The sequence below is a fragment of the Schistocerca cancellata genome, chromosome 1 (genome assembly GCF_023864275.1).
Source record: "Schistocerca cancellata isolate TAMUIC-IGC-003103 chromosome 1, iqSchCanc2.1, whole genome shotgun sequence".
NCBI lineage: Eukaryota > Metazoa > Arthropoda > Insecta > Orthoptera > Acrididae > Schistocerca > Schistocerca cancellata.
Window position 1 is genome coordinate 925,997,847 of NC_064626.1, and position 13,219 is coordinate 926,011,065.

The 13,219-nt window shown below is 45.1% G+C and overlaps 1 protein-coding gene across 1 annotated transcript in view; it reads right to left on the minus strand.

Annotated features, from left to right (window-relative positions):
* Positions 1 to 713: 713 nt before the first annotated feature.
* LOC126162663 (uncharacterized) overlaps positions 714 to 13,219 on the minus strand; it is a 39,403-nt gene continuing 26,897 nt past the window's right edge. Inside the window, exons 3-4 of the mRNA XM_049919311.1 lie at positions 4,830 to 4,994; positions 714 to 897 (exon numbers count right to left, since the gene is read on the minus strand). Of these exons, the coding sequence (XP_049775268.1) occupies positions 748 to 897; positions 4,830 to 4,994 (315 nt within the window). The 3' untranslated portion in view covers positions 714 to 747. The remainder of the gene's footprint in view (positions 898 to 4,829; positions 4,995 to 13,219) is intronic.

Below are 13,219 nucleotides of genomic sequence, written 5' to 3' on the forward strand. Positions count from 1 at the left end.
CTAAAATTTTAATTTGTGAGATCCAGAATACTGTTTCTACTAAATTATTATGCAAAAGGAATCCAAATATAAATTTTTAAGTTTCTAGCTCTTTTCTGTTGCGCCAATGATTTTTACAGAAAAACGTCCAAATTTCGAAAATGGTTAAAGTTATTGAACTGATATCCAGCACATATTGATTTTGTATTACTCCTGACATGCTAGAAACGTTTCAGGTAATTCACTTCATTTTAAAGTATTGCGCAATATTTATGACGTCAGAGCTAGTTACAGCGGACTAGGCTGGCACACAATGGAAAGACTGATGTGAATTTTACAAGACGTGAGTATGCTGCTTCCCTACAGTCCGTTACTTCGCGAAAAATTGGTGACCATGAACACTGGCTCATCTCATTCGCTTTTCTCGATCAGAGCATGACTTGATTTTGAGAGTATGTTTGTTCTGTAAATCTTTTTATTTTAGTTACGTTTTCTTGCCTTACCTGAGCTTTTGTCTAACAACCTGTACAGGGTGCACCCGATGCTGCAGCTAAAATGCTGTGAAACCGATCGTACTTGTAAATAAATTACTTACAGCTGAAGCGGTTTTACCTTCAAAATATCACTTATTCATTCTCTTACTACATTTGCTAACGAGAACAAAGTTACGAGAATACAGGAATGTGTACAAATATAAAAAATATCAGACTCGTCTGAAATAAATAAAGTTTACATATGTTCATAAGTATTTATTGTCAACGTTTACTTTCACTCTTCGACCAATTTGAAGGCCATGTCGGCGCAGGAAGCTTTCTTGTCTTCTAGAAATGACTCCACGTGCAACTTGTAGTCCCCTAGAGGCAGAAACATAGAGTCCACTGGCATCTTCAGAGTCTGATCTGTGAAGCTGTAATTTCCCTGTGTACGTAAAGGAAAAATACGGATTTTTAAATGTCATAGCACAGCAGGGAAGATCATATGCGCAAGCAACACAGTCTTCTGCAGAAACACGAATGTCGAGGAAGACATATATACATACATATATACAAAAAGTCATGACCTAACTATCGGTAAAACCACATGGCCACAGTCGTTTGTTCTGTATGAACAGTCAGTGACGGTTGTAAGACAGCTCCGTTCGAGCAGCAGCACAGGAAGGTACAGTGTTCGTTTGTGTATTATTTTACGAGCTTATAACTAGAAGCTTGGCTTGGTTTCACCTACACCTTTTACACGCTACCAGATAACTTCACTGTCGCACTCCACTTCGACCTCAATAGGTACAATATTTTTGTCAATTTGCAATCAACACTCCCGCTCCCCCCCCCCCCCCCCCTGCTATGGCCGCTAATCTGTCTTTCCTTTGCCGGCCGAAGTGGCCGTGCCGTTCTAGGCGCTACAGTCTGGAGCCGCGCGATTGCTACGGTCGCAGGTTCGAATCCTGCCTCGGACATGGATGTGTGTGATGTCCTTAGGTTAGTTAGGTTTAAGTAGTTCTAAGTTATAGGGGACTGATGACCTCAGAAGTTAAGTCCCATAGTGCTCAGAGCCGTTTGTCTTTCCTTTATACATTCCTCGACTCGCTAAATACACTCTTGGAAATGGAAAAAAGAACACATTGACACCGGTGTGTCAGACCCACCATACTTGCTCCGGACACTGCGAGAGGGCTGTACAAGCAATGATCACACGCACGGCACAGCGGACACACCAGGAACCGCGGTGTTGGCCGTCGAATGGCGCTAGCTGCGCAGCATTTGTGCACCGCCGCCGTCAGTGTCAGCCAGTTTGCCGTTGCATACGGAGCTCCATCGCAGTCTTTAACACTGGTAGCATGCCGCGACAGCGTGGACGTGAACCGTATGTGCAGTTGACGGACTTTGAGCGAGGGCGTATAGTGGGCATGCGGGAGGCCGGGTGGACGTACCGCCAAATTGCTCAACACGTGGGGCGTGAGGTCTCCACAGTACATCGATGTTGTCGCCAGTGGTCGGCGGAAGGTGCACGTGCCCGTCGACCTGGGACCGGACCGCAGCGACGCACGGATGCACGCCAAGACCGTAGGATCCTACGCAGTGCCGTAGGGGACCGCACCGCCACTTCCCAGCAAATTAGGGACACTGTTGCTCCTGGAGTATCGGCGAGGACCATTCGCAACCGTCTCCATGAAGCTGGGCTACGGTCCCGCACACCGTTAGGCCGTCTTCCGCTCACGCCCCAACATCGTGCAGCCCGCCTCCAGTGGTGTCGCGACAGGCGTGAATGGAGGGACGAATGGAGACGTGTCGTCTTCAGCGATGAGAGTCGCTTCTGCCTTGGTGCCAATGATGGTCGTATGCGTGTTTGGCGCCGTGCAGGTGAGCGCCACAATCAGGACTGCATACGACCGAGGCACACAGGGCCAACACCCGGCATCATGGTGTGGGGAGCGATCTCCTACACTGGCCGTACACCACTGGTGATCGTCGAGGGGACACTGAATAGTGCACGGTACATCCAAACCGTCATCGAACCCATCGTTCTACCATTCCTAGACCGGCAAGGGAACTTGCTGTTCCAACAGGACAATGCACGTCCGCATGTATCCCGTGCCACCCAACGTGCTCTAGAAGGTGTAAGTCAACTACCCTGGCCAGCAAGATCTCCGGATCTGTCCCCCATTGAGCATGTTTGGGACTGGATGAAGCGTCGTCACACGCGGTCTGCACGTCCAGCGCGAACGCTGGTCCAACTGAGGCGCCAGGTGGAAATGGCATGGCAAGCCGTTCCACAGGACTACATCCAGCATCTCTACGATCGTCTCCATGGGAGAATAGCAGACTGCATTGCTGCGAAAGGTGGATATACACTGTACTAGTGCCGACATTGTGCATGCTCTGTTGCCTGTGTCTATGTGCCTGTGGTTCTGTCGGTGTGATCATGTGATGTATCTGACCCCAGGAATGTGTCAATAAAGTTTCCCCTTCCTGGGACAATGAATTCACGGTGTTCTTATTTCAATTTCCAGGAGTGTATCTCAGAACTCTCCACTTCGGGTTTCAGCCAGCTTTCGGCTCCAAGAATAATTTGTGAACGAGAGCTTTCCTGGAGGGCAGTAAATTCTAGACATCTGTTACTAATACGTTGACGGTTTACTGATAAAATTTTGACAGTCGAAGTGTCCTTACTCTCAACACGGTCTGACTTCCCATGCTGCATACTTGACAGAGAAGAGTTGAGTTATCCATTGCAGATAAGAATCAATCGTAGGGCCTAAACGATCTTTCTGAGGTGAAATTAGGGGAGTATATTCATTTGTAAAATTTTCATATAATTCTGTAAAACCATTTTCTAAGGGTGCATAGTTTAAATACGCGACAGTTAAGCAATGTGTTGTGATTGATGAAGAAGCCATTCTGTGCATTGCTGATAGCCAATCTTTATACTCAATTTCATTAACAAATAGTCAGATTCAGTTTAGAGCAACTGGCAAATGAAAGTGATGTGTAAAGTTAATGTTCGTGTTAGAAGGAGGGTAGCAAAAGCTATTCTAGATCAGAATACAGGACAACTCTGTAATCGAAATTTAAAAGTTACACAGTCCTGAAATACAAGTTTTCTTAGATAACAGATTTTAAAGTGATTAGTTTAAAGTCAGTAACTGACCCTAACAGAGGGTCAACTGTGAAGCTGTTACGTGGACAGAAAATCCCTGTGATCTAAGCAAGTTCTTGAAAATCATTCTGCACTGGCCATTGCCACAGCTGCTGCGTGCGCAAGGGCCGCTATATGTCTACACTAAGGACATGAACAGGATTAAAGCATATTGCACACTTTACCATTGGAAGCAGAGCAATGATTAGTACAGGACAGAAACAACAAGTACAGTTCTTTCTATCGAAATTGCATATGGCGAGGGAAGATTCCTGACTACTGGCATCATAGTTGGCAACTCCCGACCGCGAGGAGCAAAGTCCTGCCTAACACCCATAGTTGCTATCAATAACGATACCACAGTGCTGTTGCCACGGAAACGTAAACAAACGCTCTTTCCGTTACTGGCCGCGGTAGACGCGCAACGCAGCCACACTAAGTGCGCTTTAACTGTTAGGAATCTTCTTTCGCCGTATAGCGACAGAGAGCCAAATATATATCGGGTGATCAAAAAGTCAGTGTAAATTTGAAAACTGAATAACTCACAGAATAAGTAGATAGGGAGGTACAAATTGACACACATGCTTGGAATGACATGGGGTTTTATTAGAACCAAAAAAATGCAAACGTTCAAAAAGTGTCCGACAGATGGCGCTTCATGTGATCAGAATAGCAATAATTAGCGTAACAAAGTAAGACAAAGCAAAGATGATGTTCTTTACAGGATATGCTCAATATGCCCACCATCATTCCTCAACAATAACTGTAGTCGAGGAATAATGTTGTAAACAGCACTGTAAAGCATGTCCGGAGTTATGGTGGGGCTTTGGCGTCAGATGTTGTCTTTCAGCATCCCTAGAGATGTCGGTCGATCACGATACACTTGCGACTTCATGTGACCCCAAAGCCAATAATCGCACGGACTGAGGTCTGAGGACCAGGGAAGCCAAGCATGACGAAAGTGGCGGCTGAGCACACGATCATCACCAAACGACGCCCGCAAGAAATCTTTCACGCGTCTAGCAATACTTTGTTTTTGTTTTTTTGGTTCTAATAAAACCCCATGTCATTCCAAGCATGTGTGTCAATTTTTACCTCTCTATCTACTTTATTCCGTGGTTTAATAAGTTTTCAAATTTATACTGACTTTTTGATCGACCGGTACGTTATTGTAAAGCTGGCAACGTTTAATTTGTGAAAGTATGTGATATACGTACCTTTGGACCAGGACACTCTGCCTCCCGGTTGACCATGGAGGCTATGGCATCCAGCATGCCGGGCATGGCTGACTTCAGGGTGCGACAGGGGTCCGGCAACTTGAGCACCGTAGGCTTGTCATCTGTCCCGCCCTCTCTCATCGGCAGGTACAGTTCCAACATCAGCTGCGACAGTACAGCGAGTTCATTACCTTCTTACATCGAACAAAAGCTCCGACAAAGCACACGTCTACATTTACTCCTAGCTCTTTTTGGCTTGCCAAGTTACTTTTTTTTTTTTCAACTTTTATCACTCACTCCAAATGTTATCAGTGGGAGCGGGCCGATTAAGTTCATGAAATAACTTGTGATCGGGTACAGTGAGGTCTGACTTCGTTTCCTCTGATTAAATTGGCTATTGGGTCTGGTCTCATTTCTATATTTTGTAGAGGGCGGTGGCCTGGCAGAAGAAGCGATTGGCTGGCGTCTCGCAAAATACACTACTGGCCATTAAAATTGCTACACCACGAAGATGTGCTACAGACGCGAAATTTAACCGACAGGAAGAAGATGCTGTGATTTGCAAATCATTAGCTTTTCAGAGGATTCACACAAGGTTGGCGCCGGTGGCGACACCTACAACGTGCTGACATGAGGAAAGTTTCCAACCGATTTCTCATACACAATCAGCAGCTGACCGGCGTTGCCTGGTGAAACGTTGTTGTGATGCCTCGTGTAAGGAGGAGAAATGCGTGCCATCATGTTTCCGACTTTGATAAAGGTCGGATTGTAGCCTATCGCGATTGCGGTTTATGGTATCGCGACATTGCTGCTCGCTTTGGTCGAGATCCAATGACTGTTAGCAGAATATGGAATCGATGGGTTAAGGAGGGTAATACTGAACGCCGTGCTGGATCCCAACGGCCTCGTATCACTAGCAGTCGAGATGACAGGCATCTTATCCGTATGGCTGTAACAGATCGTGAAGCCACGTCTCGATCCCTGAGTCAACAGATGGGGACGTTTGCAAGACAACAACCATCTGAACGAACAGTTCGACGACGTTTGCAGCAGCATGGACTATCAGTTCGGAGACCGTAGCTGCGGTTACTCTTGTCGCTGCGTCACAGACAGGAGTGCCTGGGATGGTGTACTCAACGACGAATGTGGGTGCACGAATGGCAAAACGTCACTTTTTCGGATGAATCCAGGTTCTGTTTACAGCATCATGATGGTTGCATCCGTGTTTGGCGACATCGCGGTGAACGCATATTGGAAGCGTGTATTCGTCATCGCCATACTGGTGTATCACCCGGCGTGATGGCATGGAGTGCCATTGGTTACACGTCTCGGTCACCTCTTGTTCGCATTTACGGCCCTTTGAACAGTGGACGTTACGTTTCAGATGTGTTACGACCCGTGGCTCTACCCTTAATTCGATCCCTGCGAAACCCTACATTTCAGCAGGATAATGCACGACCGCATGTTGCAGGTCCTGTAGGGGCCTTTCTGGATACAGAAAATGTTCGATTGCTGCCCTGGCCAGCACATTCTCCAGATCTCTCACCAGTTGAAAAGGTCTGGTCAATGGTGGCCGAGCAACTGGCTCATCACAATACGCTGCATGGGCGGCTGTACCTGTACACCCCATCCAAGCTCTGTTTGACTCAATGGCCAGGCGTATCAAGGCCGTTATTACAGCCATAGGTGGTTGTTCTGGGTACTGATTTCTCAGGATCTAAGCACCCAAATTGCGTGAAAATGTAATTACATGTCAGTTCTAGTATAATAAATTTGTCCAATTAATACCCGTTTCTCATCTGCATTTCTTCTTGGTGTAGAAATTTAATGGCTAGTAGTGTAGTTGCACCGCTGAGTACGGCTTACTGGTCGACGTCACGTCGCCAGGCATATGGATTGTGAGGATGTCCTTCTCAGAAGTCGATGTCTGACAGTGTGGGGTGCCGGACAAGCAGGCACCGCACACAGACTCTGTTTTGCGGTGCTCGGGTGCAGTTTCTCACGTCTCTGTCCTCCTGCGCTCGGTAAAACAGGAGAAAGATGATTGGAGGACTGGAAATTGTTCATTCTGAGGTCATAGAGCGCCATTGAAATTTTGTGGCAAGTCTCTCTATTAAAGGAGGATTTCGCGTGGTGGTTTTGGAGGGGTTTTGTATGACCTCCCGGACAGCCACGTTTGGAAGTGTTGAGCCGTGGAGGGCCTGAGGCACACTAATTATACAGAGTAGATGCGCCGAGGAGGGTTTTCGAGGAGTCTCATCTGGGCCGCCAAAGACAGAGGTCCTGCCGTCTCCTCTAGTCCGTCAGAGACAGTGTTTCACCGTGGGGTAGAAGACCAAATCTGTGGTCGACATAGGAGTGATTACTGTCTGTGTATCCCGGACGAAGATCAGCAGATTACATTCATAATCATGGGTTGGAATAAGTTATCTTCCGAATTCATGACATGTCGGGAAATTATCCGCTGTTGCAGCTCGTAATGGAGGTCGGCAATCCTGTCTGCATTCTGTAGAGCAACCCAGTGCTGATAGCTATCTACCCGCGACTCGACTTCACAGTCTGATAAAGTACTCACAGGACCAGTAAGGGAGGGACCTGTTTATTCATGCTCACTCTCTCAGCTGCATGCACCATCGCACTGTGGTGGCCACACCAGGAATTTTTGCGTATTTGAACCTATAGATGAGTAATCTTACTCAATGACTGTTCACAGCGTAGTCGAGTTTTTAATCCATTTGAAATTCCATCCTGCTCACAATACAATGCAGGGAACTATAGTTACGTAGTAGGACCCCATTTGACTTCGCCAACAGCTTATTTTCAAATATCTTTTTTGCTTATGATATTACAGAACCATTACATTGTATATTGAATTATCTTTGTGTCCTAGGATAACAAATCCTATAGTGATACTCAGTCTGATTATCGTTTTAGAAGTTAAGGTACTACGTTTAAACCCTGTCCCTGAACCATTCATTTTTGGGGACATTAATTAATCAAAATAAATTATGATGTGCATTTTGTTTTTGTGGCTTACATATATTCAGGGACAAACTTGATGTCTCCTAGTGAATGTGAAATTTCTAGTGATGACGATGAAGAGGTATATATCGCAAAATACTCAGTACACAGAGATGATCATCATGAAGAATCCCTTTACGAAGGTGGAGAAGAACAATTTAGTGCAAATTCTGTTGAGTATGACTTATTATTTTTATCGTAATGGGAATGAAATATGGGCTACAGCTCCTCAACAGAAATTTCTGGTAGGCAGAGTAAATGGATGTATTGAAAGAAGACCAGGGACAAGTTGTTCGATTAGGAACTGCGATAATGAAGACTCTTGTTTTACGTTCTTCTTTCGTGTATCCCTCACTGACAAAGTGTGAACGTGGACCAACTAGGAATGTCGAATCTTTTATAAGGACTGGGTGGATATGGACATGAATGAAATAAAAAAAGTTTATAGGTGCTCTGATCCAGGACTGGAGTTTACAAATCAAGAAATTAAGGAAGCAGTCAGATATGGAGTGTTGAGAATTGCCGACCACTGTTCATTGAAATTATGTCTCGCAACTGCTTGCATGCTATTCCGAGGGTGTTGCGCTTTGACAATGAGACAGCCCGACGTGAATGAAGGTCAAGTGAAAAATTGGAACCAGTGAGAGCAGATTTTGAGATGTGGGAAATTACCTTTGGGGATGACTACATTCCTGGATGGTGCGTGACTGTGGATGAACAGTTGCTCACATTTCGAGGTCGCTGTCCATTTCGACAATACATCCCATCAAAGCCTGGTAGATCATCTAGTTCTGGGCAGATTGTGACAGTACAACAACCTGGTGCTGGGAGGTGAAAATGGACATCGGGAAGAAGGAAAAAACCAGTGCCATACGCCTTGGAGAGAATATTGTGAAAACCCTGGTGATTGAACTTGAAAAGTCTGGACATAATATCACCTGTGATAAGTTTCTAACATCTCACGATTTAACTGATAGTTTGTTATCAAAATATCTGACACTAGTCGCTACTGTCAGAAGAAACAAATGTGAACTGCCTGTCTATTTTATTATACCTAATGGACGTTAAGTATGCTCTACATTATTTGGTTTTCAACCAGATGTAATGATAGCCTCTTATGTTCCTAAGAAAGACAAAGTTGTTACCGTCCTTAGTTCTCTTCATGACCAGGCAAGGGTGTCATCATCACAAGCCTGAAGTTATAATAACATACAATGCCACAAAGCGTGGCCTTGACACCACGAACCAGAAGATGAGATTCTACAATGTGAAGAGAAGATCAAGGCTCTGTCCATTGGTGGTTTTCTTCAACATGATCGATGTAAGTGTAATGAATGCATACATAATTTGGAACTTGCTGGCTACCAATAAAAAAATTGAGATGTCAGACCCCCATCGTCAATTTGAGAAAGCAACCAGCAGGGAGAAAGAAGTCAATGAATTCATTAGTAGCACCGGGTCCAGGAAGGGCAATGAAACCACCAGCTGAGAAAAGGAGAACATGTGCATACTGTGTAGAAAAGAAAGAGAAAAAGTCAAATTACATGTTATAAGATCACCAAATCTGTGTGCTCGGAACGTTCTGCTATTGTCTGTAGACCCTGTGCAAATTTGCAATGAGAATGAAAGCTACTAGGAAAAGCATACAAATTGTGTTTTTTAAAATGTAAACTTTAAATACATAACATTATTTTTAAAGTATTTACACCTAAAAACTCGTTCATATCATAAGAAGTCAAAATAGTGTCAATTTGTCTCCTTTTAAACAACCGGTAGGTAGATGGATGAAACAAACTATGCACATTTAACTCGGGCTTCGTGTGGACGCACTAAAACATTTTCGGTGTCTCTGCATTGCAGCAGTCCAACATCAAAAGCCACAATAGTGCATTACCCATATGTTTTGCACGATTCGTTCCATTCAGTTGTATTTTAATCACTTAACTAAAACTCTATATTTGCATTTGGATGTCGAGTAAGGGAACTCATGATTTAGGAAATATCACTCAGAAAGTACTGCATGAGTTAACACATTTTGTTTCAAGGAAATGTTTATCTTTTTGCCGAATATTACTTCATTTGTGACTCTTGTGAATCTGCTGGTCATAACAGTACACGATACTGCCGCTTCAGTGACCGCCAGCTACCAACTATCCACAAAGACAGGCAACTGTCCTTGATGAACGGCAGAACAGACACATCCTCGTATTTGAAAACTATTTGTATTCGATTATAGCCGTTGGATATAGGGGTACTATCCGGGTAAGAACCATAAATATGGAATCGAAGGAGTTATAGTATACAGCGAATCAAAACATTCCTTATTCCCAATGAAAGGTAAATGTTTGATATCAAGGTACATAATTATGTAATGTACGAGGGTGATTCAAATAGGTAAAAATCGCTCTGCGAAAACAGGTTTATTCAAGAAACCAAAGAGATACACGAAGTTACCACGGTGCTAGTGCATATTGCTTTTCCACATAGTCACCACGGTTGTCTAAGTACGTACTTGTTCCATCGGTAAACCACTCGCTCGAAATAGGCATAAAAGAAACATGGGTCCTGGTCTAGGACCCACAAGCACACACAGAACGTCGGCATAGGTTCCGAAGAGACGACTGAACAAGTCTATCTTTGAGGTCAGAAGAGATGAAAATCGCTTGGTGCGAGTTCCCGATGGTGTTCCAACTCTCCGTCAGAAGAGCCGGATCCTAACATGCGTAAAAATAAGCGGTCTATTGTTGTCGTGCAACAATGCGACACCTTCAAAATGCAGTCCCACTCTTTTCTGCCGAATATCTTTGTCCAAGCATCCTATCGTTATTGTCATCAGCGACCGTCTACCCACGGACGAGGAAATCAACTAGCAGCACACGCTGTCCATCTAACAGTCAGTGACGATACCCTTCATTGCAGATAGTATTGTTTTGAAATTCTTATGGGGAAGGGGTAGATGAGAGGTGTTCCCTTGACACTGGTTCCTTCTTCATATCTGTTGTCACGTGTTGCACCCATGTTTCGTCACCAGTGGTGATAAGATGTAGTGAAGGAACACCATCCATCTGATACCGCAGTAAGTGCTCGAAAGGAAACCTCATTCGCTTGGTTTTGTTCTCATCTGAGAGTTGCGGCATACCAAAAGAGAACACCTTTTCCCAAAGAAAGAAGGAAGGAAGAGTAGGATTTAACATCCGATCGACATCGAGATCATTATACAGAGAGTGCAGCGGTACCAAACGACAACACGTTTTGCGGAAGCAGGAAGGGAGGAACTTGGGGGTTAGCATCTGGTCGATATCGAGAGTAATGAGATGGTGCACACGCTCGGATTCATTCAAGAATGGAGAAGGAATTCGGCCGTGCATTTTCATGGGAACCATCCTGGCATTTGCCTGGAGCGATTTAGGGAAATCGCGGGAAACCTAGATCAAGATGGCCGGACGCTGGTTGAAACCACTAGCTCTCCCGAATGCGAGTCCAGTGTTCTAACCACAGCGCCACCTTGCTCGGTAACACGTCTTCCACTAGCCCACCGTGTTGTGCACGAGACATTGCTGCAATGCTAGATGTCGAGTATGTGTGCAGTCTGTCACACATGAATGCAACGATCATCTTGAATGAACACGGCTACAAGGCACGGATCTTCGTCTGACGTGCAGGTGCTTCGTCGCCCAGATCTTTCTTCCTATCGCGTATCTTTCCTGGCTTTATCAGCTTACCAGCACTAAACCGATACCTGTTTTCGTGACACTACACTCGCTGTGTGAAGATCCCCGGGTTAACAATGCGTTCCAACCAGGGACTTTCCTCTAAACTCGGTATCCCGTTAAACTTCGCACTTCAGTCGGCGGCCACAATAAACGCTATCTGTATCTTCAACTGAATTTGTTAGCACACTGGCACCGATACTTCCATGTATTGGCGGCGTTTGAAAGTTTTGATCATCTTAACTACGTATAAATGACATTTAATTTGTTGGTAGTATTGATACACCCATGAGAGCTCATACCTGCACTTTGCGTTGTTAGTAATTTAAGGAATATGCACACTGGACTTGGGAACTAGGAAAAGGAGAGCCTTTTACTGCTTAAAGAAAGTCAAATGGAAGTACAAAGTGTGCTTGGAACTGAGGCCAATTCGAGAAAGATAATAAAAGATTGCGTGTTGCAACTGTGGCAAAATGAATGGGACAGTTCAAGCACAGGCAGGAGAACGTATGAATTTCTCCCTAATATCAGGGAGAGATTAAAAACGAGGTTTCTTAACCCTTCGAGTGGACTGACTAGCCATGGCCGAGCTTGTGAGGACTGTGGTAGGGAAGGCGAATGGTAAACTTCGGTTTATTGGGAGAAGTTTAGGAAAGAGTTGTTCACCTGTAAAGGAGACCGCATATAGGATGCTGGTGCGACCTATTCTTGGGTCCTGCTCGACTGTTTGGCACCCGTATCTGGTCGGGTTGAAGAAAGACATCGAAGCAATTCAGAGGCGGGCTGCTACATTTATTACCGGTAGGTTCGAACAAACAGGTAAGTGTTGTGGAGATACTTTAGGAACTAAAATAGGAATCCCTGGAGGGAAGGGTACGTTCATTTCGAGAAACGCTATTGAGAAAATTTAGGGAACCGGCATTTGAAGTTGACTGCCGAGCGATTCTACTACCGCTAACATATACTGCGCGTAAGGACCACGAAGATTCGAGAAATTAGCATTCATACGGGGGCCTACAGACAATCGTTTTTCCCTCGCTCTATTTGCGAATGGAAGAGGACAGGAATTGACAAGTGGTGGTACAGGGTACACTGCGCCACGCACTGTACAGTGGCTCGCGGAGTACCTGTGTAGATGTAGATGTAGATGTGTTACGTTTCTAAACAAAATCAATAGACCGATGAATGACAGCTGCAGCTGCGGCAGTGTGGGCACACCAGAACACACATTGTGGGATGGCGCGTATTGTGAAGATGCGGATGCTAATGGACGTCAGGTATTAGGATATTTGATCCGAAAGCAACACTAAGGAGCGAGTCGACCTGGCGATACTGCAGCCGCAGTATCCAGGAAGTCCAAGGAAGACGAGACATTCAATCTTAAGTCATCATGCTACCAATCAGGCTGGACAATACTTTCTGGAGATTGAGAGAAGATAACTGAGGCCGGCCACCACCGAATGAAACAATTGCCCAAAAATCTACGCTATGTTAGTGCAAGTGATCATGGAAGTGTGGAGTTTAAGACGTAACAGTAATGGGTGGAACTGCCTGCTACAGTGGAAACACTGTTGACGAGCTGTCCGACGGTGGAATCCAGCACATAATGGCTGTTGACCGGTGTAGTATGGGGGCGGATCCAGCAGTGCAAACAACCTT